Source organism: Panthera uncia, chromosome C2 (genome assembly GCF_023721935.1).
Source record: "Panthera uncia isolate 11264 chromosome C2, Puncia_PCG_1.0, whole genome shotgun sequence".
In the NCBI taxonomy this organism is placed as follows: domain Eukaryota; kingdom Metazoa; phylum Chordata; class Mammalia; order Carnivora; family Felidae; genus Panthera; species Panthera uncia.
Window position 1 is genome coordinate 146,250,190 of NC_064810.1, and position 26,837 is coordinate 146,277,026.

General features: G+C 47.3%; 1 protein-coding gene across 1 annotated transcript in view; it reads right to left on the reverse strand.

Moving 5' to 3' along the window:
- LOC125921668 (serine/arginine repetitive matrix protein 1-like) overlaps nucleotides 1–19,038 on the reverse strand; it is a 76,703-nt gene extending 57,665 nt beyond the window's left edge. The window contains exons 1-2 of the mRNA XM_049629229.1: nucleotides 19,009–19,038; nucleotides 15,681–16,366 (exon numbers count right to left, since the gene is read on the reverse strand). Of these exons, the coding sequence (XP_049485186.1) occupies nucleotides 15,681–16,366; nucleotides 19,009–19,038 (716 nt within the window). The remainder of the gene's footprint in view (nucleotides 1–15,680; nucleotides 16,367–19,008) is intronic.
- Between the last annotated feature and the right edge of the window lie 7,799 nt (nucleotides 19,039–26,837).

A 26,837-nucleotide genomic window follows, 5' to 3' on the forward strand; every position in this document is an offset into this window, starting at 1 on the left:
TACCCCAAGACACAGGGCATCCTTACCCTGGCCTGGAGCTGCCACCGCTCTCCCTGGGCCTTTCCCCGCTCCCTGCTCCCACACCCTGGCTCTCCTCACAGCAGCTGGGGGACCCACTCAAAAAGTAAATCCACTCACATCACCCCCTCCCGGCTCAGAATTCTCCAGCAACTTCCTTCCAAACATATGCAAAATAAAGTCTTGGGGCACCTGGGTGGCTCAGTCAGTTGAATGTACTCTCAGTTTCAGCTCGGGTCATGATCCCAGGGTCGTGGCATCGAGCCCTGCATCAAGCTCAGCGCTGAGTGTGGGGCCCGCTTAAGATTGTCTTGGGGTGCCTGGGTGGCTCAGGTGGTTAAGCATCTGACTTAAGCTCAGTTCATGATCTCTCAGCTCATGAGTTCAAGCCCCACATTGGGCACCTGGAGCCTACTGTGAATTCTGTGTCTCCTTCCCTGCTCATGCTCTCTTTCTCTCTCAAAAATAAATAAATATTTTTTTAAATTTTTAATTAAAAAAAAAAAAAGATTCTCTCGCTCTCTCCCTCTGTCCCTCTCCCCTACTCTTTCTAAAATGAATAAAATGAAAATAAAATAAAAATAAAATCTCAACTCCTGACCACAGCCAGGCAGGCCAGTGGGACACAGGCCTGTCCTGACCATCCCCCTCATCCACATCCACTTTCCTGGGGGGCAGTGGGGGGGTACCCTGCATTATAGCCACACCAGCCTTCTTGCAGAGGCCTGGGAACTTGGGGCTTGCTCTGAGAGGACGCATGTTTTCCCATGGCTCATCCTCCTCCCCATTTTGGGGTCTCTGCTCACCCATAACCTCCCTAAGCATGCCTTCATGGCCCCTCCAGCCTCCATCACCCTTCCCTCCCTATCGCCCGTAGTCACTAGCTGGCATTACAGCCTACACCTGCTACACAATGGCGTCTCTGTCACCAGCCCCCAGACCTGGGCTGTCTAGGTTACAGTCATACCTCAACGCCTGGCCCAGGGAGGCCACTCAACACACACTTCCGTTCACTCTTCTAACCAGATCTCCAGCTCCTCATCCTGCCTAGAAGGCACTGACCACAACCAAAGCAGATGCTTACCTGCTGAAGACCTATGAAATCAGAACCAATGTTTCTGGGATACGCATAAGCTGCTCAGCAAATATACTGCCATGAGGCACACACACATGTCATTGTCACCCCCACAGCCTGGAGCCACAGCACCTGCCCCTACCAGTCTGTAAGAGCTGGGGCGGCCACCATGGGAAAAGACTTCCTACTTTAAGATTCCCGTTCTTCAGATAAAGTTAGGGAAAATGAAAAAAGACCACGCTTGGCTTTCTTTCTCAATCTCTGAATGAGCAGAGAAATCAGTAAGAATAATCAAGTCTAGTTCAGTATCTCTCTTCTCGTGCGGATCTCATGCTATAGTTTGGGCTTTTGTTGTTGTTAATACCTTTTTTAAAAACAACAAAATAATTGGTAAAATCCAATGAAGTATTATTTCTAAAATAGTTATATTTACTTCCCTTTGGGGAAAAATATCCAGGTTACAGCAGCTCTTCTTGAAATCTATTTCTAACAGAGTAAGATATGACGCTAATACAGGTATTATTTCATTATTTTTGAAATTAAAATATCATCAATTTGGGTCGTAGCTACAAAAGTCACATAAATATTTCAAACATCAGCAGTTTGAAATAAACACCAGGACCCTTCTATAATGAAGCTTGCATCACTTTGAGCTTTAAAAATATACATTGAGGTCCTATCACTTAACAGCACATTCCCTGCAGAGATTCAGTGCCTCCCAGAACAAAAATTTAAGTCAGTTTGATACGGACTCTACCTCGTGTTTCCCAGCTGATATGCATTACTATACAAATGAGGGGCAAGGGAAGGGCCGCGTGGAAGCTTACTGATAAAAGTTGGTCAGTGAGTCCCAGGACAATGGTGGCAGGAGAGGTCAGCGGCCAGACGACAACGCACAAACTGTGTGCAAAAATGCACGGAAACAACCAGTGCCCTGGCCAGCTCCTCGGTCTGTCCGGTTGCAGGGGCCTTAGAGCCACTGCCGCGCCCCAGGAGCGGAGAGAGCAGCAAGCTAACCGTGCCACTTAGAACAGGCTCTTGACCAGACAATCTCCAGTGTTCGATCACCCTCGGACTTACCTGCACTCCTTACACTTTCTACGAAACGCCGAGGCTCACTTTTAACCTAAAATGGGCAAACTTTGTCCACGTGCCACTCTGTCCTTTCCTAGTCCCACACGGGGTTAAATAAGAGAGCCTCAAAGGAGGGAAGAAGGAAGTCTAGGAGGGAGGGACTGAGAGAGGGCTGGGGGGAGTGGGAACAGCACAGAAATAGAAACAGGGAGAGACAAACAGAAACAGAGAGAGAAAGAGAGACGGAGAGGGAGGGAGGCAGAGAAACAGAGAAAGAGAGACAAAGCGGGAAAAAGAGACAAGAAACTGACAACACAGAAAGAAAAAGACAAGGAACAGCGGAGAGAGCAAACGACACGGGGAGAGAGAGAGAGAGAGAGAGAGGAGGGAAAAGTTCGCGGGAAAAAGGAGTGATGTGTTTCATGGAAAAGCTATCAGTTACCGAGGCGTTCCTTTTCCATGTACTGTATTATGCCATATGTGGGAAGTGAACAAGGCTGGAGCTCCGCCTAAGAACATCTGCCACGGACTTTAAAAGCCCTAATAATAGCACAGCTGGTGTCCCCAGCCTAATGAGCTCACCGCCCACGTGACCGCTCTCCCCCAGCAGCTCCTCCCCAGGGAGGCGGCGTCCAACAACGGCCAGTCCCCGCCACTCTGCCCTCCCTCCTCCAGGCTTTATTTCCTCCCCCCACCCCCCTCCCTCTCCCAAAACTACCCCCCCCCACCCACTTGCCTGAGCTGAGTTACTCCGATCCAACAGTTCCTTTGAACCGCGGCGTTCTGAACACAAAAGGCACAGCTCAGAAATAAAAGGTAGGGCACCACTACAAATCTCCCAGACATTAAAAGGATAATTGTTATGCCAATAAATCAACCGCTTGGATGAAACAGGCAAATTCCTTGAAATACGGAACTTACCAAAACTAACTCGAGAGGAAAGAACAGATCTGAATGACCCAGGATTTATTAAAGCAATGGAACTCCTAACGAAAAACTTTTGCAGATACAAGGAAAGGCCAGTATGCCACCAGGTGTGCCTTGCTGCCAGGGTACAGGGTAGGGGCTCCCCCAGGAGCCCTGATGGCTGGAGAGGACAGTCTCTGGTGGGGAGGCTCTCAGCCAGCTTGACTTTCCCACTGACCACTGCGTGTTGCTAGGAGAAGACCATGCACAGCAAAACTGGAAAGGGGCTGGGGAGGATGTGAACAAAGAAGTGAGGTTTTAAAGGGCTGCGAAGCTTTACCCCTCTCTGGTATAATAACTTTTTGGAACTAATTCCCATATAGTACACTTTTAAAAGTCCTCTAATACGCTGAACAACCTATACTTAGCATAAGGAAGGGCAAGCATTTCAGCCTCTAAGGGGAAGCCTATTGGAACAGGACAGACAGGAGACTCCAGTTGGCACGGATATCGTATCCATAGCAATTGTAAGAGGAGCTAAAAAATCTGGGACCTCTCTCTCTCTCTCTCTCTCTCTCTCTCTCAGTCCAGGCGACACATCCTGGCCACAAAGAGGAGCCAAATGGACATGATACATGGGACTTTTTCACCAGAAAAAGACAAAAAGAAGGCCACATTTCAGAAACCACGCTTGGTAACATACAATAGCAAGGATGTGTCTGTAAACTTGCAGTCCAGAGGCTAGCAAATCACTAGATTCTACCCTGCTTACCAGGTAATTTTATCAATAGCAACCACAGGACTAGCTAAAAGGGGGGCAACCATGAATTTTTCTCTACTATTAAACACTGTTACGCACTAAAAGACAGTGTTTTACATCTTGTTAACGCCATGAAACAGTTATCTAAGCCTTGACAACTTCTATTTTAATTTTTTTTTTTTTAACCTTCATTGACTTTTTTGAGACCGAGAGAGACAGAGCATGAACGGGGGAGGGTCAGAGACAACTTCCTATTTTAATTCAGCATCAAGCCACTCTTGCTATGAACACTACAAAATCCACAAAAACTTAAAAGAACGATCACAGTATGTGAAGGACCACCATAAGTGCCTTTACACGTTATTCCCTTCTCAGAATGTTGAATACGCTGAGAAGAATCCTTGTAAGACACAACACAGTTGCTTCCATTCACAAAACACAAAAAGCATCAGCAGATTCAACTGCCATTCCGTCTTTACTAACCTGCCCTTTCACTTTTCACTCTTTTGAGGCGGGACATCCAGGCCAAGAACTCTGGTTCTCAAGCCTCACGCTGTCCTGCTCCATCTTTGGGCCCACGACAGTGCCCTTCAAGCCATGTGGGAGCATGAGGCAAAAGGGAAAAAAATCAGTAATACTGATTCTGCCTTTATTGCAAATGTCGATATTTTGTTCATCACAGATTTCTTTGCGCTTTTTTTTTTTTTAGAAACACTGCACTAAAATATTTTTATTTTCTTTTTTAATGCTTATTTTTGAGAGAGAGAGAGAGAGAGAGAGAGCGCGCGAGAGCCAGTGCACGAGCAGGGGAGGGGCAGAGAGACAAGGAGACACAGAATCAGAAGCAGCCTCCGGGCTCCAAGCTCCCGAGCTGTCAGCACGGAGTCCAACGTGGGGCTTGAACTCACCAACTACGAGATCATGTCTTGAATAGAAGTCAGACGCTCAAGCAACTGAGCCACCCAGGTACCCCATAAAATATTATTTGTCTTGATGACTTAAATTTTGTACCGTAGGCAAGTGCCTCTATCATTTCACCCTACGTCTGACCCTGGGCCACCATGATAATACTCCCTGTGTGAACCAAAGAAGAAACACTCAACACCCATGCTTCATTAGCTACCCTAAAGACTGAGGAACAGCTGCCTTGAGGACCATCTACTAGGGGTGTATGTGTATGCACCAAGGGGGTGGGGGCAATGGGATGAAAACCACAGGTTAAGGCACTGGTAAATTCTGTGGAACTATGTTACATCACGTTGCGTTAAAATCTAATAGTTGCCAAATGAACTAGAACCTTTAATTTGTCTTACACATGCAGGGCCATTAATTCTTATGTGCCTATCCACCTTGCACGGTCAATGCCTCCTTGTAGGTAACCACCATTCTTCTGATCCTTATTCCAGGATACTTTTGCCGGCTTTTGAACTTCCTGAAAATGGAATCCTATAGAGTATACTTGTATTTCTGGTCTCCTGGGCTCAACATTTTGTCTGTAAGATTCATCTATTTATTGCAGGTATTTGTATTTCATTCTTTTTTAATGCTGAGTAGTATTCCATTATATGGATAAACCATGATTTGTTTTTACAGTCACTGGGGAATAGACATTTGGGTTTTTTCCAGTTTGGAGCTAACATGAGTAAAGCTGCTATTAACCAAGAAGACAGCATGCATTTCTGTTGAGTATATGCCCAGGAGTGAATCTTTGAGTCATAATGGATATGGTCAGCTTTAGTAAATATTGACATTTTTTTTTAAGTTTATTTATTTTGAGAGAGAAAGACAGAACGCGCGTGCACAGGGGAGGGACGGGGGGGGGGGGGGGGGAAGGGGGAGAAAGAGACGGAGGGAGAATCCCAAGCACACTCCACACTGTCAGTATGGAGCCCGACGCAGGGCTCAAGCTCACGATCCATGAGATCATGACCTGAGCTGAAACCGAGAGTCAGAGGCTCAAACAGCCGAGCCACCCAGGTGCCCCAATATTGTCAATTTTCCAAGTGGTCGTTCTTTGTATGTAGCACGTGAGACTTCCACTTGTCCCACATCCTCACCAGCGGTTAGTGTTGTCAGACTGCATCTTTTTTCCATTGTGGTGGAGCTGCAGAAGTTATCTTTGTTCGAGCAAGCAATTCCTAATTCCCTCCAATTTTACCGTGATTCTATCGCTCCAACAATACACACTATAAAACCTCGAGTTAAATGTGTAGGAATCACAAGAAAGTGCGGCAAAATCTCGAATTCAGAGCTCACGAATTACGAGAATTCATAAAACATGGACACCCATGAAACAAGCGTACGTGATGCTTGGCAATGAAACCTAATGTTCATGAACACAAGAATCCTTGTAGTCAACATACTGTAAGTTATTTCCAAGGCTAGGCCAGCATCCCCTCTGACACAACTCTACAGATCTTGTCATACCAACTAAGTAGAAACAAACCCAAAGAAGATTTTAGCTGTTATCTTACTTGGCCCCCCACAGCAGAGTGACCCCACGAACCCCCACTCATCGCTGCCAGAACACTCCCTTCCCTTGCACTTCTGGTCTCCTCCTGGTCGACCTCTGGGAGTTCTTCTCCACATGACATTACTGCCATCTACACGGGGATGGCCCCCAAGCCCTCACCTCACACCCAGATCTCTCTTCCAAGCCTCAGACCCAGACATTCCACTGCCTTAAACACCTTCGCTAGGGAACCTCCAAAGCACATCAAACTCCAAGCACGTTCAAAACGGGATCCTGCCAAGTCCTAACCCCTGCGCCACTGAGTTATCACAATGGAGTCAACCCAATTCAAAAATCGCAGCCTCATCCTTGACCTCCCTAACCCTCCCACCATCTCTTCAAAGACACTGAGTTATCACAATGGAGTTAACCCAATTCAAAAATCTCAGCCTCATCCTTGACCTCCCTAACCCTCCCACCATCTCTTCAAAGACATGGCAAGCCGTAACTCCTCAAGGCCACCCAAAGGAATCCATTTCTGTCCATCCACACTACCGCCCACCTACTGCCCAGTTGAAGTCACCACCCTCTCTCACCTGTAGCCAAGCCAGAGCTTCAGCACGGGTCTGTCAGTCCGGTGGCAGATAAGGCCTGAGAGCCTGAGACCACACACCTGCCTGGGCACATTCACGGAGTGAAGCCAGCCCCGTGACACCGCGCCCCGCGACACCGCACCCCGCTATGGGCCTTCTCTTCACAACGTCTACGTCCCTGCTCTGCCCTGCTTAACAAATGCGCATGCAACTTCTGAGTCTGCGAGGGGAAGGGTCACACTTGGTCTTGCTGAGGTTCTCCGCCACGCTGCCTCTTCCGTCAGTATACAAAGGATTACCAAAAAGGATAAAAGTCTGATGATGAAATAACCAAACTCTCCTCTTTATTCTCTTTGTTCCTTTCCATAGGAGTATCATTTCTAGGATCAAGAGACTTAGCTAAAAGTTTTTCAAGTTAAGATCCAATAGTTGCTACGGCATTCCTCTTGTAATCTCTTAACACAAACTATTTTCCTTCCTTCCAAGGACGGTATCCACACACCTACCGCATCAGTCAAAAGTTTAGTCTATTTTCCCAGTGATTTGCTTGTCATACCTTTTATCTACTGTTACGGTATTAAGAATTTTCTGTTTCCCCAGATGGATATTTTCTCAAAATATTTAACACCAAACTACACCTCTTCCACAAGAGACCTTTGAAACGTCTTGATATTTGTGTCCAACTATCGAGTCCAAAGTGATTTCTCTGATGCCTTGGGATCCTTGGAGGTTAACCGTTTCTCCTCAAAGCCAAAGGAGGGAAGTTAATGGTCAGGTGAGCAAAATCCACAGCCCACATCACTGCCTTGGGTCATGGGGACCATCCCTGTCAGTATCATAAAGATGAAAGCCAACACGAACCCTGGGGGCATGGCACAGAGTGTGTGCTATGAAATTATGTGTGGCTGAACAGCTCATAAGGAGTTCAACAACAACAATGCCTAACACAAAATGTTTACTATGAGCCGAGCACACATATTGACTCATGTAATCCCTTTAATAACCCTATGAGGTTACCATACAAGTTAATGATTCAGAAACTGGCTGCCATAAACAGGAGGGGTTTTTTTGTTTTTTGGGTTTTTTTGCCAGGTTCAACACACCTAACCCTGAAAAAGCACCAATCTTAAAGGGGGGAAAAAAAAAAAAAACATGGCTTCAAACGTATCAATAGTGTCAGTTTATCCAAATTATTAAGCCTGGAGGATTTTTTTTTTTTTTAACAAATGAACGGAAATAAAACTACTCCCCCCACCCCCAAGTCCATAAAACACCACTGTACATTTCCCACAGTATTCAGCATTTAAAACATATTCTGGATGCAAAGGTTGCAATGAAATACCCGCCGTCTGGATGCCACTGTTCTCTTCTCTCCCGCAAAAGCCAGTGAACCAATGGTCTCAGAAAGTCTGCGTCCAACTGGGAACACTCACACAGCACCAATGACTCACACATGTACCAAATTGCTCGTTTTCCTTCTTCCCACCTTTCCTCAAAACCATTACACTGCTATTCCTGAATCATAGGTTTGGTTTTTTTGTTTGTTTTTTTGGTGTTTTTAACTCCCTGGCACAAAGCTAACCAATGCCAACTATGTAACACGACAAGAATCTGCCTGTCGCTTTAGTTTAAATAAACCTCCAATTTCCTTCCAAGGTTTGAAATTCTGCAATGCACGCAAGGCCCACATTTTTGGACCACTGTTTTAAACAACAACAAAAACATGGCCCTGACGTTACAACTGTGCTGCCAGACCCCTGCAGATGTCAGACCACCAAACAAACACCTGCCACTCGAAGGCAAGGTCCAACAGGCAAACGAAATTTATTCTTAGAACGCTGGACTCAGAATCGCAAAATGTGATGTCCTGCCTTACTGAGTTGGCTTTCTACTGCTGTCCACCTTGTTCCCCCAACTCAAAAACACCAATTTCCATTCAAAATTAAAAAGGAGAGAGAAGAATGGAAGGATCATCAACTCACAGACAGCAGCTTCTAGAAGCCTTAGTAATCTGAGTGCCAGCACACTTACTAAGTAAAATTCAGTGCGATGCCCACAGAGTTAAACGGTAATTAGGAGCAAGGACTGAAGCAAGAGTTCTACTTTTCAGGCATTCCCCATAGCTCAAAGCTGGGCAAAAACTGTGGCTAGTGGGGAGAGAATAACAGAATAGAGAAAAGTGACTCAAAAGAAACAACCAAAAAACAAAACAAAACAAAACTAACGAAAAGAAATAACCACATCACATCCATTTGGATGACTATTAAAAAAAAAGAAAAAGAAAAAAAACAACAAAAAGAAAGAAAAGAAAAAAACAAAAACAAAACCAAAACTGAAAATAACAAGTGTTGGTGAGGATGTAGAGAAATTGGAACCCTTGTGCTTTCCTGGTAGGACAAAAACAATGATCCAGCCATCAAGAAAAAAAGGTATGGTGCTTCCTCAAAAACGAAACATAGAATTACCAGTGGATCCAGCAATTCCACCTGTGGGTACCCACCCAAAAGAAGGTTAATCAAAGACTCAAACAGATATTTGTACACCCATGTTCATAGATGCGTTACTCACCGTGGCCAAAAGGTTGAAGCAACCTAAGCGTCCAAAGATGGATGAATGGATAAATAAAATGTGACACGTACACACAATGGAATATTATTCGGCCTGAAAAAGGAATGACGTTCTGGTACATGCTACAACATGGATGGCAGCAAAGACATTATGCTAAGTGAGAAAAGCCGGATAGAAAACAGCAAACCGTATGATTCCTCTTATACGAGGTACCTGGAGAGGTAAACTCACAGAGACAGAAAGTAGAACGGTGGTCACCCGAGGCTGGAGGGACAAGGGAACTGGGAGTTAGTGTTTAGTGGGTACACGGGGGGGATGGACGAATGTGCTACCTGCACCACCGTGTGAACGTATTTAATGCCATGAAACCGTCCACTGGGAAATGGCTACAGTGGTGAATTTTTGTTATGTGTATTTCGCCACAACTTTTTAAAACGAAATAGAAGAGGGCCGACACATTAGGTATTTCATCTCTCAGACTGGGGTCTGGGGCAAGAAAAGAAGAATTCTGCAAAGGCGCCTTCCCTGCGCCCATCCCTACGTGAGGTCACGGAAGAGGCACCCTAGGCCGAGAACTCTGTCGCTGCTGGGAAAGCGGGAGGGGAGAAGAGAGGGCGAGGAAGGTTACCTATAGGCTGGGGTCAGACCCCCCCACCTTCTGTCTGGCTTCCACTCCGCCACTCTGTCTAGCAATGTCCCGTGACCTGGCACAACAAAGAGGAGGTGAGAGTCTGGTAGACTCTCCAACTACACGGCTAGCACTTAGGGGGAACTGCTGCTCTGGCACATTTTTCAGAACTCGAGACATCACCCCACGTTTCAGGCGTGTGCTGCGGCCGGAAGCGGGGTAAACGGCCACGTTTTGGACTGCTTCTCCTCACTGCTGATCGAGAGGCGACCGTGTGTCCCTTCCCTCCCTGGGTCTTCCCATTTTACACGTCTCAGCCCGCAGCTGCAGGGAAGAGGTGGGCGCTGGGGAGGGAACAGGCTCGGTGATCTCTTCTGAGAGGCCCCCACCCCTGTCCTTTCAGGGGCGGGCAAGAGGTTGAACCCAGCTCTGAGCCCCAGCGCCCTTCAGTGCGCAGGGGACTTGATGTGCTGGCCACGTGTTCTTCCCAACCTATGCCAAGTCTGGCCTTGTGCCTGGGGGAAGAACATTCTGGGGAACCCCAAAAAGGGAAAGAGGTCATTGAACATCAGTACGACCCAGAGATGTGTTTAAAACGCAGATTCAGGGGCGCCTGGGTGGCTCAGTCGGTTAAGCGTCCAACCTCGGCTCAGGTCATGATCTCGGGTGATCTCGCGTGAGTTCGGGCCCAGGTCGGGCTCTGTGCTGACAGATCAGAGCCTGGAGCCGGCTTCAGATTCTGCGTCTCTTTCTCTGCCCCTCCCCCACTCATGCTCTGCTTCTCTCTCTCTCTCTCTCTCTCTGTCAAAAATAAATAAACATTAAAAAAATTTTTAAATAAATAAATAAAATGCAGATTCAGATTTAGCAGGTCTGGGGCTGCGTGTGGGTCTCTGTAGGTGTGCAGGGCGCCCAGGTGATGCTGGTTGGCACTGGAGGCCCACCTGCCATGGGCTGCATCGTGACGCCTTATGCTTCTGCAACCAGCTGGGGCCAGGACAGCGGGGACCAAAGGAGACGCACGACCGGCAACAGTCAGGATCCCCCTCTCTTGGACATCGCCCTCCTCCACCCAGGCCACGGCCGAGTGGTCCCACCATAAATCTGGACTCTCGGTCCCCTTAGGCATAAAGAGTCTCAATGAAATTTTTTCCCTACACTCTCCCAGGAAAAGTTTCCCAAAGGTCTTCCGACAACTTCAAGGATTGAACTACGACTGCCCTCATTGCTCACCTGCTTCCTCGGGTTCAAATTCATGATTCAATAACATAAGTGAACCCAAACCTCCTGTAACACTCGGGAGACTATTGTTTGACCACATCCCCAACTGGAAATTATTTGATAAGGAGCATAATAAAAGGAGGCAAGCCTATACTAGATCACACCTTCTCAACTTTTTGCAAAACTTAAATAGTGAGAGCTCGCAGAATGCTCCTATCATAAAACCCCAGGCCCGCAGCATAGGCTCTTGATGTTAAAGAACTGCCTGGAAGGACTTTTTGATTTTACCAAAACAACCAGAAGAAGTGACGGAGAACTTTGAAAATCCCAGGGTTCTCCATGTGCATAGATGCTTTTTCCTCCCCAAACCTAGAGAAGGAAAATCAAAATCCTGACCCTGGTTCTAATCAATACCCATTTTAAGTGACATATACAAACCTGCATCTACGTAAGCCAATGTAGGACCTGCCAATAGCTAATCTGTGTGAACGTAATCCAGGAGACAGCAGCTTTTAATCATAATAATCTCACTATCAGGGTGCCTGGGTGGCTCAGTCAGTTAAGTGTCTGACTCTTTGATTTCGGCTTAGGTCATGATCTCATGGTTTGTGAGATAGAGCCCCACATCAGTGCAGAGCCTGCTTGGGATTTTCTCTCCGTCTCTGCCTCTCTTCCCCTCCCATGCACACTGTCTCTCAAAATAAACAAACTTAAAAAAAGACAATCTCACTGTCTAGTAACTAAGTCTAATCATTAAGGAGGAGCGCAGTAAAGAATGAAGTGTTCTGAATGGTATGATACAAGGAATACTTTTCAGAAAAAGTCAAATCACTTGATCCACAGGGATCAACAAATTTTGGGGGGAGAAAAAAAAAAGATTTCAAAGTCCCCTGTAAACCCAGAGTATGGTCTTCCTTAACATTCAAATCCAGACAATTTATACTCTCGTGGTTAAGTCAATAATACACCTACCTCCCTTCAATACTAGAGCATCCTTTTCAGCTCTTACTATAAAATCCATGTCCTCTGGGGAGGAGAGTACCTTCTGCTTTTAACAGTCCTAGCATATCATAAAGCCCGGAACTAGCAAAGCCGCTAGAAATAATCCAGCTCCAAGATTCTCAAATTGGGGTACAACATGCCGCAGGGAAGCCCCCCAGAGCCTCGGGGGAGAAAAAGTGCATCGTCCTCAAGTACTTTTTGACTTAAGGCAGCAATTTAAAGCATCTTTTACATTAAAACAGATGAACCCTGCATCCTATTCTCCATTAAAGGAATCACTGAACTCACATTGAAAAATTCACTGAAATGTGCCAGAAACCTCGGGCTGCACCTCCCATATCCCTCTTTCCAGAGTTCTTTGCCCTGAAGGTTACAGGACAAGCTTCAGAAATATCGATATAACTCATTTCACAGCTTGAGACACTGAGGCCAAAAGATTCCCAAGGCTTGTGAGTGGTCACTAGAAGTCACTGCCACGGGGCGCCTGGGTGGCTCAGCCGGTTAAGCATCCAATTCTTGATTTCAGCTCGGGTTATGATCTGGCAGTCTGTGGGTTCGAGCACCGCGTCGGGCTCTCCACTGATGGTGCAAAGCCTGCTTGGGATTCTCTTTCCCTCTCTCTCTCTCAAAATAAAGAAATAAACTTAAAAAAAAAAAGTCACTGCTATTCGTTAGTCTTCAAAGAGAGTTACAGCCCTCTTCCCACTAACCAGGTGAGGCTGGGAGCAGCCTTTCCTCAAATGCGGGACCAGAAGCCCAAACAAGGATGTCAAGAGCTCGCCTTCCACCTGTGTTCCACCCTCTTCCGCCTCGGGTGCACTACTAACAAACATGTAATTAAATGAGCTTCTCAATGAATAATAAAGCCACATGTCCCTTCATAAAACACATGCCAAAGCATCTCTTTAAGCAGCTGCACATCATTGGTATTACACATAGCTTGGAGGCATCCAGATTTACACGTATGCTGTTAGTTACTGTCTCTCCACTAAAACTTTGAATTTTTCAACACGGCAGATGGCCTCCATTTGGATACACCTAATAAGAAGGCAAGTCAGAATAGGTAATACTTGTTCAGAATAGGTAATACTTGTTCAAAAAGAAGGCAAACAACGTGGGGAGGAACCAGAAGCCCCATTCAACAGTGTGTCTGTAGACAAAAGACACTCTCTCAAGACCATAAAATAACATCTAAGAACATACATGAGATGGTCAACTCAAGAGTCACCTAACAGGGCGCCTGCGTGGCTCAGTTGCTTAAGCGTCTGACTTCGGCTCAGGTCACGAGCTCACGGTTCCTGAGTTTGAGCCCCGTGTCGGGCTCTGTGCTGACAGCTCAGAACCTGGAGCCTGTTTCAGATTCTGTGTCTCCCTCTCTGTCCCTCCCCCGCTCACGCTCTCTCTCAAAAATAAATAAAACTTTAATAGGAAAAAAAAAAAGTCACCTAACAATTAGAGACCTTCTGTGTGCAAGGTCAGAGGCAGGGGCTCAGAAAGCAACGACTAAAAGAGAGTCCACATCAGATGGAGACATAGGTGCTGTTGGTTCGGAAACTGATGGCTTAGGAACTCCTTGCAATAGAAATATTGCTCTAGTTTCAGAGCCCTTTTCAATGATCTGATTTGACCTTCCCGGTAAACCCATAAGAAAGATGATAATTAGTATTATAATATCTGCTTTATTATCCCTGTTAGAGCTGAAAAGGGTTACCAGTCACATCCCTAATCATGTTGCAAGGAGACCTGAAAACCTCCCATGTCGTGTAGTCAAACTTTTACAAACACTTTCATTGAAAACACTCTGTAATCCCTGCAACAATCCAATGCATGTTTGTTCCGGGGAGGCAGGCAACCCCAGAGAGGGGGAAAGCCGGGTCAGAGAGGTTAAATCTGGGCCCAAGGTCACAAAGCCAGTAAAGAGAGAGGGGCTGGAATTTGAATCCAGGTTTCCCATTCAAAGGCCTGGTCCTTTTAGGAGCACCAGCCACACAGCCAGGGTAGAGACACCCTCCAGGAAGAGCTAGGGTAACCAAATCTCACAGGCCCCTGGGGAGTCAACCAGGAACCAGCTCACACTGGGGCCAAGGTGAGACCCAACTCTTGTCAAACCTGCTGCACACGGACATGGGCTTTCTAACCCAGCTCATTACCCCTGAGCCCTGCTCAGCTCTCCAGGCGGCTCAGCCTACGCTTGTCTGGGCACCTCTGTGATAAAGCTGTGGTCAGAGATCAAAGGGCACACTTTCCGAACTGAGAGGGGGAGGGGGAGGGGGAGGGGGGGAGGGGGAGAGAGGGAGGGAGGGAGAGAGGGAGGGTCGGAGAGAGAGAGAGAGAGAGAGGGAGAGGGAGAGAGATGCTGTCACTCCAGGTCCAACTCAAATTGCCAGCAAGACGGCTTGCCTATCATCCTCCACTGGAACTGGGGAGACCCTCCACTGGAACTGGGGAGACCCTCCCCTGCGCAGAGTGCTCAGAGCGGAGCAAGGCTCAGTCTCTGCTGGTCTTGTAATTGGAAACTGAAAAGGACCCAGTCTGTCACTCCCTGCCACAGATAAACAAACGATGCTCCAGGAAAGGGGACTCATTCTGCCTACAGACTTGCAGACAACACTGACGATGTTCACACATTTGTTTGAAGCAATTAAGTTCTGGTGGAGAATATCAGAAAGCAACTTAAAAAAAAAAAAAATCAGAGGCCTAAACACTCGTACTTCGGAAGTGCTCAAAGGGAACGCTGATGTGTTTCTGAGCAAGTACAGGTAAGGGTTTAAAACGCGGGCTGAACCGGGAGTGCGCAACCAGCGCCAGCCCTAGGAGCAGCTGGGCTTTTCACTTGTGCTTCCCTAAACACAACTCCACAAAAGAAAAAAAAACTACATTTCGTTACGTTTGTTTTTACCTGCAAGACGTTGACCTGGCAGATTCAAAAAGGATTTAAAAACTCATGTCCAAACAGTGACAGAAGTGAACTTGTTAAGTCTCAGAATGGAAAGGAAGGGTCCTAAAAGCCACCCGTCCGGTCCCGGACCCACCAGAAGATGTAATTTACGTTAAGTTTTGCGGCTGAGTGGGGACCGGGGTGCTGCTCGCGCTCTGGCCGGGCTCAGCTCGGGGCTCTCTGAAGGTCGCCTCACTGTCCTCTCGAGAGTGCCGGAGCGCGGAATCCAGGCCACGCGGTGTGACCGCCACCATGCCCTGTGGGCACCTTTTTGGGCCCCACGGAGGCCTCCCTCAGGTGTGGTCCATGCCAGAGGGGGACTGCCCCTCAGGGCCCCGGAGCCCACCGTCTCCCGCCACCGCAGCACGGGCCCACACTCCCCGAACACCCGTGTCCCTCCTCCCCCCGCCCCCACCCCAGCTGGACGCGCGGACCCGGGTCTTACCTGCGAGCTGCGCTCGGAGCGCGGCCCCGTGGCCGGCGCGGTCCCGGGGGCCTCCCGCGCGGGGCTACCCGAGCGCTCGACTCTGCCGGCCGCCTCCTCCTCCCCGTTGTCCCCGGCCGGGCCCCCCGCCGCCCGGCGGCTCCGGTTCCCTCCGCAGCAGCCGGCCGGGCGGCACCGGGGTGCACGCGGCGGGGCTCGGCTTCGGCGCCCCCTCCCCCTGCTGCCCGCCGCCGACTTGGCGCTCGCGGGCTCGGGGTCCGGGATTCCGGGACGCGGGGGTCGTCGGGGTGCTCGGCTGCCCCGCGCTCCCTCCCGCGCGCAGCCCCTCTCCGGGGGGAGGGGGGGCGCCTGGCTCGCGGCGCGCGGGCGTCACGGGCTCGGGGCGCGCGGGGACGGCGGCGGGGTGGGCCCCGGGGCGGCGGGCGGGGGCGCTGCTGCAGACGCGGGCACTGATGCGGGCGCCGCGGCGCGGCCTCTCGCCATGGCTCCCGAGCGAGCGGGCGGGCGGGCGGTTCGCACCTCCCCTCCGCGCTGCCGTCACCGCCGGACGCGCGCCGAGCCCTCCCCTTCCACCGCCCCACCCGCCGGCCCGCGCCGCCACCTGCGGGCCGCCCTCCAGGATGCTCGCCCGGGGGATCGCGCTCCGGCTGCCGCCAGCCGCGCCCCTTTGCCCTGCGGCCGCGGCCCTAGGCCTGCCCTGCGCCTTGCCCTTTGCGGCTGGGCTCGGAGAGGTACCCAGCGGAATACCTGGGTGGGGAAAAGCTATCCTACCGTTCCCCGCGCGCTTTTTCTATCACTTGCGCGCTTATTGTCCGTCTAGGGTCAATCTAAGGGGAGCACGGGACTCGCGCGTGCAGTTTGCCACCAAAGCAATGAAGTCCAGGCGTGGCGCTCCTGCAGGTCGGGCAGTCTCCTAGGGAAGCAACCCTGAGGCTTCAACAGGGGGAGGGCAGAGCCAGGGGACAGGGGCACGGGAGTTGTTGATGGCAGTCTGAACAAAATGCCACCGAAGCAGGGGGGCGGCGGGGGTGGCGGCTGGAATCCGAAAAGGATACAGGAAGTGTTCACAAGCCACTGTACTATGCAAATCGCTGGTGGACAGTTTAACGCGGAACAACCCACATTAGCTCATTTCCAGTTGAGACCGCTGAGTCTACTAATTCGGCCCACTCTTTGCCCAAAGGTCGTAGAGGTCATTGGGAAGACACGGAGAGGATTCTGACCAGAACCAAAGACGCAAGGAAGCTGAAGCATAGAAAACCTGGTTTCAAATACTCGTAGAGGATTTGAAGGGTGCGGTAAAGACTGGTTCAGGCAAGAATCATCAATGGATGCTAACGGTAGAGCGGATTTTACTGGGGAACAGATGTTTCCTTGGCTTAACGTGTCTCTCCATATAGATGGTTGAGGCTTATAACAGCAAGGGGGACATATTTACAAAGGAGCAGGTGGACAACATCTTCCTTCACCAGGTGGTCAAAATTAACATCACCAATGAGAGCAGACAGAGATCATGTCCTCAGAACACATCACCTGTGCGGTATTCCAGGGAGAACCAACAACCTGAATCTGATGATGACACCTTAGACCAACCCCAAATGAGGAACATCTATTAAAAAGGGGCAGGTAGGGGCTGTATTCTTCAAACATGTCAACATCGTAAAAGACAAAAGAAGGCTTGGAAATGTTCCAGATTTAAGGTTGCTAAAAAGTCGTGACAGCTTAATGTGATCCTTAATGTAATGTGTAAGGAAAGGAAATGCTATAAAGGATATTTCAATGGACAAAGTTGGAATCCTGATAGTAGATTAAAGTATTGGATCAATGTTAAATTTGCTGCTGTTGACAACTTGTCCTATGGTCCTGCAGAAGAACATCCCTATTCTTAGAAATACACACTGAGGGGGCACCTGGGTGGCTCAGTCGCGTGGGCCTCTGACTTCGGCTCAGGTCACGATCCCGTGGTTTACCGGTTCGAGCCCCGCGTCGGGCTCTGTGCTGACAGCTCAGAGCCTGGATCCGCTTTGGATTCTGTGTCTCCTTCTCTGCTCCCCTCCCATGCTCACACTCTGTCTCTCTCTCCTTCAAAAATAAATAAACATCAAAAAATTTTAAAAGAAATACACACTGAAGTGTGCAGACATGATGTGTGCAATTTAAACTTCAAGTAATTCAGAAAAAAAACACGTTGATAGGAAAAATGGTAGAGTAAATGGGAGAAAATATTAACAATCAGTGAATCTGGGTACAGAGTGTACTAAAGCATTTCTGCACATTTGAAATATTTCCAAATAAAAAGATTTTTGAGAAACCAAATAGGGGATGAGGTGGGCCAGGAGGAAGGCAAGGTATGTAGAAGGGCAACACAAGAGATCCTTCTGGTTTCAGAACTTGTGGTTTTAGAACCGGTGATCGAATTTATGTAGAACTTATGCACGCTTAAATAAGTACAAGTAAAACTGGGGAAATCTGGGGCGCCTGGGTGGCTTGGTCAGTTAAGCGTCCGACTTCAGCTCAGGTCATGATCTCACAGTCCGTGAGTTCGAGCCCCGCGTCGGGCTCTGTGCTGACAGCTCAGAGCCTGGAGCCTGTTTCAGATTCTGTGTCTCCCTCTCTCTCTGCTCCTCACCTGTTCATGCTCTGTCTCTCTCTGTCTCAAAAATAAATAAACGTTAAAAAAATTAAAAAAAAAAACTGGGGAAATCTGAATAAGGTAGGTGGATTATATCCATGTCAATATCCTAGTTGTAATAACATATTAAGGTTTTCCAAAATGTGATCATTGGGGAAACTGGGTGAAGTGTATTATTTCTTACGACTAAATGTGATTCTACAATGATCGCAATAAAAATTTCAGTTACAAAAGAAATGACCATGTATCTGTCAGGTCGGTACACAGATAAACAAAGCTGCCTGGGAATATGTAAGAGCAAATGTGCTGGCACTGTCTTCTTGCGGGTTTAGAGTAGACGTAGGGCTGTTAGCAACAGTGAGGTTTTTTTAAGGGGGAAAAAAAAGACTATTTGAAGTATAAATGATGGATCAGGTTCCTTCCAGTTCTGTAACTTAAGAACACTAGAGCTGGGGAATCTTTGAGATCATCTGGTCCAACCTTCTCATTTTCAGGAAACTGTGGGCAGAAAAGTGGTACATGACCAAAGGAGCATCAAATTAGTGGTAGACCCATAACTACAACCCTTGCCTGCCGAATATGTCCAATGCTCTTTGCACCTTTACCAGCTGCCTGTCACTCTCTATATCCATGAGATTCAGTCAAGCGGGGTGCCAAATTTTAAAGTCATCCGTTCATTCATTTTGAGTCCCTGACTCTGGCCTTGTGGGCATAGGGTCCTGACATCCTGTTTCCAGCACCAGATGACAGACATGGGCATCCCACCCCTGAGGAGGCCGGGCTGGTTTCCCTCTGTCACTTCCAGCCTGGAGGGAGCAGGTGGCAGGCAGGGCCCCTTGACTGAGCCCCCAGCTGTGGGCCCTGTGCTACTTCAGCAGCTTGTGACCTGCTGCTTCTGGAAATCAAGGGTACAGGGACCTGGGAGAGAGGCTGGATGAGTATACGGAAGAGAAAATACTAATTGCATACTAAGGCAGGTCCCAGCCTTATCCAGCATTAGGCAGAGGCCTCTGCACCAGAAGTGATTCTGGCCTCCTTTGGGGCGCAAAAAGCCACTGTATTCTTTTCGTCTGTCAAATCAAATCAAAATCAACGTATCTATGCTGATATTTGCCAGGCCCTGAATAAGTAGCTGTGGGAAAATACAAAAAAAGAATATCTGATGCCTGCCCTTTAGAAACCCAAAATACAGCCGGGGACCCAAGATGGAAATACAGAAAATGACCTGACAAAAGAATTAAAATGCTAGTTTTGTTGGCTTGGGTTCTCCTCAAAAGCAGTTTTAGAGAAGAACTTGAGGGTGGGTATTTTCAACATTGTGTGTGTGTGTGCACGCGTGCATGTGCGTGCCCCAGGTATTGGATAGTGAACAAAAAAGGTAGAGGCTTGGCCTTACGGACCTTCAGGTCCAGAAGAGTCAGATAACATGATACACCTGCACATTCAGTTAGTTTGTGACGCAGGTTAGAAGAAAAGGCACGAGAAGTAGAATGATAGGATTTATGATAGATTGATCGGTCAGGGAGGATCTATCTAAGGAGGTGACCCAGAGGAGGAATAGGAACCAATCTTTCAAAGGGCAGGGGGCAGCATCAGACGAGGACACAGAAGTGAGAAAGACGTTCAGTAACTGGCCCCGTGGTGGGGTTTCAGGAAAGAGCCAGACCACGGGCCCATGCCAGGTGGAGGAAACCTAGACCATTTCGGGGCCAGCCGGGGGGCTCACCCACAGCCTCAACCTCTACCACCACCACTGTTACCAGTAACACTTGAGGAACACAGCACAATCCCACTGTGATGTAAGTGGGTTCCCAAAATTCAACTGGGAGCATGTAGCAAAGGGTCACAAAACCGAAGGTTAATTAAAAGCAATCATTTCTAGTAACTATTTCAGTTACTATGTGAAAAAAAGAAGGGAGGGTGTTTTCCACTCATTTAATAAAGATGTGGGAAACTATAAAGCATCAGCTCAGCCTGAGAGCACCCCAAATGATCAGGGACCCCTCACCTAGTCACCTACTCACCTCCCACACACACATCCTCCAAGAAAAGAACTTGCACCTGCCGCCATTCCACAACAAGAGCAAAAGTCCAATCGTTATATCCCCATTCACTGAATGTCTTAGCTCAGTGTTTTGATCTAACATTTATTAAGTACATATGTGCACCAAGCCCTGTACTAAGTACTTGAATCTCATCAATTCATTGATTTTTCACAGCAACTCTTTGTGATAGCCATTATCATCTGCAGTTTAGGACTGAGCCACCTGGGTGGCTCAGTTGATTAATTGTCCAATATTTTATTTTTCCCTCAAGTCATTATCTCATGGTTCCTGGGATCGAGCCCCAAGTTGGGCTCTGTGCTGACAGTGCAGAGCCTGCTTGGGATTCTCTCTCTTGGCCCCTTACCCTGCTCACTCTCTTTCTCTGTCTCAAAATAAATAAATAAACATTTTTTTTATTAAAGATATATCTACCCTATGACCCAGAAATAGCACTGCTAGGAATTTACCCAAGGGATACAGGAGTGCTCATGCATAGAGGCACTTGTACCCCAATGTTTATGGCAGCAGTTTCAACAATAGCCAAATTATGGAAAGAACCTAAATGTCCATCAACTGACAAATGGATAAAGATGTGGTTTATATATACAATGGAATACTACTTGACAATGAGAAAGAATGAAATATGGCCCTTTGTAGCAACGTGGGTGGAACTAGAGAGTGTTATGCTAAGTGAAATAAGTCATACAGAGAAAGACAGATACCATATGTTTTCACTCATATGTGGATCCTGAGAAACTTAACAGAAGACCAGAGGGGAGGGGAAGGGGGGAAAAAAAGTTACAGAGAGGGAAGGAGGGAAACCATAAGAGACTCTTAAATACTGAGAACTGAGGGTTGATGGGGGTGTGGGGGAGGGGAAAGTGGGTGATGGGCATTGAGGAGGGCACCTGTTGGGATGAGCACTGGGTGTTGTATGGAAAGCAGCTTGACAATAAAATATATTTAATATTAAATACATAAATAAATAAATAAATAAATAAACTTTTTAAAAAAGGAATGAGGGGCACCTGGGTGGCTCAGTTGGTTGAGTATCTGACTCTTGATTTCAGCTCAAGTCATAACCTCAGGATTGTGGGATTCAGCCCCAATAAAGGCTTTGTGCTGAGTGCGGAACCTGCTTAAGATTCTCTCTCTCTCTTCCTCTGCCCCTCTGCCACACTCACATTCTTTTTCTCTAAAATAAATTTAAAAAGCAAACAAAAAAACTCCCAAAAAACAATGAGATGAGAGAGGCACCTGGGTGGCTCAGTTAAGCATCCAACTTCAGCTCAGGTCATGATCTCATGGTTTGTGGATTCGAGCCCCGCATCAGGCTCTGCACTGACAGCACAGAGACTGCTTGGAATTCTCTCTCTCTTCCTCTCTCTCTGTCCCTCCCCTACTCGTGCTTTCTTTCTCTCTCAAAATAGATAAATAAACTTTAAAAAAATGAAATCAGAAAATGGAGCCTCAGAGAAGTTAATTAACTTACCCAACGTCATACACTATTGACAAAATCGGAATCAATCCAGGCTTCTAGCTCCATATGAGTGACTGAACACTTTGTTTTCATCCTCCTACAAAGTAAAGGAGAATCATCCTCAGTCTTGGTTAGGATTGGGATGGGAAAGGACTCCGAGGCTCAAGACATGTAGCCTTACGTGTATCACACCGACCAGTTGATCGTGGGGTCCTTGGAAGTAAGAACAAAAAATGGATTAATACCACTAACTTCTGTATTGCATCTGGCGTCAGTTCCGAGGCTCTAAACACCATCTATGCATGGATAGCTCCCAACTTCACACTTCCAGCTCTGACTCTCCCTCCTGAACCCCACACTCATGTAGACAAACTGCCTAATTGGCATTGCCCTCTGGATGTCCAACAAGCATCCTTGTGATGTACTCAGCTGAACTGCTGGTCCTGCCCCAGGTTCTACTTTTCCAGTCTTAAGAGATTTCGGTTGCTCAGACCACAAACCAGAGTGATCATTTTTAACTTCTCTTTGTTCCCAACCTATCAGGAAGTGTGTCGGTTCTACCTTCAAAATAGAATCCAGAAACTACTTCTCACCACCTTCTACTTGCTTCCAAGTAGCTTCCTTGCTACTCCAAACCACCGCCATCTCCCCTGGATCCCTCCTAACCCCTTGCTCGCTGCCTTCTTCCCCTCCCTTCCCCACAGTCCGATGTCAGCACAAGAGCCAATGTCCCTGTAAAATGTGACTCATTTCATGGTCCTCCTCTCTTAAAAGTGCTGACTTCCCCCAGAAAATAAGGGTCCACCTCATTTTTCTCTTCTTTCCAACTCACTCATTTCACTGCCCGGACACAATGAATCTCTTCACCATTGCTTGAACATCCAAGGACATTCTCAACTCATCACTGTTCCCTTCGCCCAGAGTTCCCTTCCTCCCACGGCCCTTCCCTTCATCTTCCCAGCGACGCCTCCTGGGACCATCTCATTCAATATTGCCACGTCTTTCCCTCAGGCACCCCAATTCCCCTGGCCCTCCTCTACTTTTTCTTATGTAGCACATTTTAATATATTATAAAATGTCCTCATTATTGTTTATTTTCTGCCTTCTCTCTCTTGAGTCCTAAGGTAGTTTTATTCCAACATGTAATCTCAGCACAATGTCTAGAACATAGTAATTGCTCAGTAATTATTTGTTGGATGATCAATCTTTCAGAATCTAACCAAAGAATCATCTGACCCAGAATGCACTCAAGGATTCTCATTTTATTGCTTTGTTGTGGGGTGGAGAATGTAGCCATTTTCGGTTTTTATATCAGTGTTAAAAGATCTTGAGAATATGTTCTGACTATCCTTAACTTCTCTTCCGCAACCCATTATGAAGCAACCGTCTATCAAAACCCTACTAGATCCCATTTGTTTTCAGGATCTACAGTATTGGGCCACGTGGGTGGCTCATTCAGTTGGGTGTCTGACTTTGGCTCAGGTCATAATCTTTCCGTCCGTGATTTAGAGCCCCGCATCGGGCTCTGTGTTGACACCTCAGAGCCTGGAGCCTGCTTGGAATTCTGTCTCCCTCTCTCTCTGCCCCTCCCCCACCCACAGTCTCTCTCTCTCTCTCTCTCTCTCTCTCTCTCTCTGTAAAATAAACATTAAAAAAATTTTAAAAAGATCTACAGTATTATTCTCAAGTTAATGAGTGTCCTATATTACTTTCTGATTATGGTATATTTGTTCATATCAGTTAATATTGTCACAAAATGACTTCTTATCTCCAAGTCCTATGATTCCACACTTCATTGGTTGACTCTGTTGACTCCAACCAGCTAAACCTCAGGCTTGCATGGACTTTGAGCTCATCTATTCTCTTTCCAAACTAAAGAGTCTCACTCTCTATTTATCCTGATAGAAAACTACCTCTGCTATTTTAATTCTTTACTTACTCCCATCTACATCTTTTCAAATTCATATGCCTTGAAGAGTTTCTGGTGCATAATGTTTTATGTGTGGCCAATATTCTCCTAGCTGCCTGTTTCCTAGTGGTGTATGTTCATGTTTTGCTTTATTTTCCACTGAGCATGGATTCTTCCTCCAGGGCCCATGGAGGTCCAAGGAGGGATATCAGGGAGTGTATTAGTTAGAGTGGGCTAGACTGATGTAATAAGTAAACGTAAAATGTAATGGTCCAACACAATGGTTTGTCTTTTGCTCAAGTAACAATCTAGAGTAATTCCAGATTGGTAGAGGAGCTCTGTTCCACATAAAGGACTGATTGTGGACTGAATGGGCCAACTGTGGCTCTGCCATCTTGGGTCATCCTGGGCATGGCCAGCAACTCAGTGAAGGGCTCGGGGAAAGAGCATGGAGGTGCCTGTAGGGGAGGTCCCATGAGCCAGGCCTGGCAGGAACACATGTATCACCACCACTCAAATTTCACTGGCTACAGGTCTTAGTTACATGCCACCGACACTGCGGGGAGGCTGGGAAATGTAGTCTAGCTGGGCAACCAGGAAGAAAGGGAGAATAGATTTTGGTGCTCAGCTAGCGTTTCCTGCCACAGGGGGTCTGACAAATGGGCACATACCCAAAATGTGTTTTTTCATTTCGTTTATTTTGTGTCCTTTTGAAAATTATAAAGAAAAAAATTGCTTTATCAGTTCAAATTATAAGCTTATGTGAAGCTCCCTTTGTGCTTCACCAGGAAGCTTCAGGTCATACGATTGGCTCAGCCAGGTCATATAACTATGGAGACTCGGGGTCTGTTAGCGAGGAAAGATGCTCACCATCAGGCAAGGAACAGGCATCACCATTGCACTGTGTTATGACATCTGAATTAACTTAATTGAGAAAACGTGATGTGAGGGACACACTTGGTACTCCGCCCAAATGTCCTGTGGCCTCACCGGTTAGTGCAGCCAGGGCCCAACTGCCAGCGCCTGCACGCCTTCTGCAGACTGCCTCTTCTGACCACTGAAGGCTGCCCTCCTCAGTACAGTGGCCTGGAAGCTCTGGGGGACCTGGTCCCAGAAGTCTCTGATCCCTAGCACCTTAGGACAACGCGCATTTTATGCGGGCTCCCAGACTTCCTCCATGTGATGAAGCTCCAGTTATTTTTCCTTGATAAAACAGCCTTCATTGGCCGTCTTTCTTTCCCTGTCTCACTTCTCTGCTCTCTTGCCCGTGTGTCTTGGGATCACCAAATATATTGCTTGAACTCTCCGGGGCTTTTTGGTGGTGGTGGCGGGGGGAACCCCAACTAGGACGCTTGTCCTGCCCGTGACTCTTATGCATACTGGTCAGTGTTTGTGCTTAGCACAGGTTATGTTGGAAACTGTCAAAGCAAAACAAAGAACCTCTTGGAAACTTCTTTAGACACTCTATGATTGCGTCACACTGGGAGATAAGGTGGGAAGAGGCAGGATCAGTGTTTCTGCCCTGCCAAGGGCTCTGGAAAGGAAACAAAAGTAACAATCTTGCACTGCTCAGCCTCAGCAAGTAGAACATTTTCCCCCTGGTGTTACTAAATTTACCACATTTAGCAATATAAAGTAGTTGACCCAATATGAATAGGCTCCTGTTTCTCCGACTACTAGACTTTAGGATTAAATAAGCCAGTAAGAAACAACCCCCATGTAGGATAAAAGACCTTGGCACAGATGAAGCCCAGTTAGCTAAGGGACTATGGTGGGCAAAACAGTTTGTTCTCTTCCTCCTGAAGAGAACCCACCCCACCCTGTGAGCCCACCCTACAAGGACCAATTATATTGATGACACAGCAGCACAGGGATCTTTAAAAAAGGCACTAAGCCTATTTGTTAGCTGAGGTGACAAAGAAGGACTTTCAAAAACAGGAATGAAGTGCTCGTGGCTTTCATTTTACTTGAGTCATCCCATGGGATGGGACACAGAGCCACCCCATCGCACATGGGACGACATTATTGCCGAGAAGAACACACAGGCAAGGGCAGAGCGAGGGAGCTCCCGTGTCTCACCATCTTGGACAAGCTGCAGAAAGGGTGGATCTTCCTCCTGAAAAGAACTCAGGCTGGAGTCTGCTTCCATTCTCAAGCCTCACGTAGAACAACCTCCAGGGTCGCACATCCCAGTGCCAAATGGGAGAGATGACACCCAACTTGAGGAAACTTGACGAGGTCCTTGTTTCCTCCTTTCCCCTCCATTTCCGAAGTTTGCTGGATAGAACACATTTTATAGATTCTTTTCCTCCCCACCTCAGTGGGTTGAAGGCCTCACCACCTGTTTCTGTTTCTTTCCTATTTACCCTTAAAATTTTAACAAATTTGTGTTTACTTATCGAAACAAGACACCAATCTTCCTTGAGGATGTACTCTAGGAAAACAAACAAACATAGATGCGAATAAAGAGGCTAAAAGATGACATACAAGACAATAATGATAAAATAGACTTTGTGCCTGGAGCATCTCGTAAGGCCAGAAAATAAGAAGTGTTCAAAAACAAAACAAAACAAAAACCACAGTAATGCGCTACGTCAACACAACCCAGGGGTCATCTAAAGGAATTCCCAGTAGCCCAAGCTGAAACAGTTTGACCAAAAAATAAGGTGGTATTGAGTAATTTGGATTATAACCCAAAGTGAAAAATAAATATCCATAAATACACAGTGACATAAATAAATGATTGAATAAATAAATATATGGGGAGGAAGAGACAAATCTCCCAAACAGAGGAATTCCAATTTAAGTGTGTAGATCTCCATTCTCAACGGGGTGAAACATAACTCCCCACTCTGGAAGTGTGGGCTAAATATAGTGACTTCCTTCCAGAGAGTTCAGTAGAGAAGGGGAAAAAAGAGTCACTCTACAGTGGGGAAACCTGGTAAACACCACCTCTGGCAGGTGATCAAGGCTTACATCACCAGTGAGTGATAAGTCATGTTGATGGCATATACCCTTCATACGAAGCCATGAGAAGGGCACTCCGCCTCTGTGGGCTTCCTCCCCCAACCCATAGCCCCAGTCGAATCAT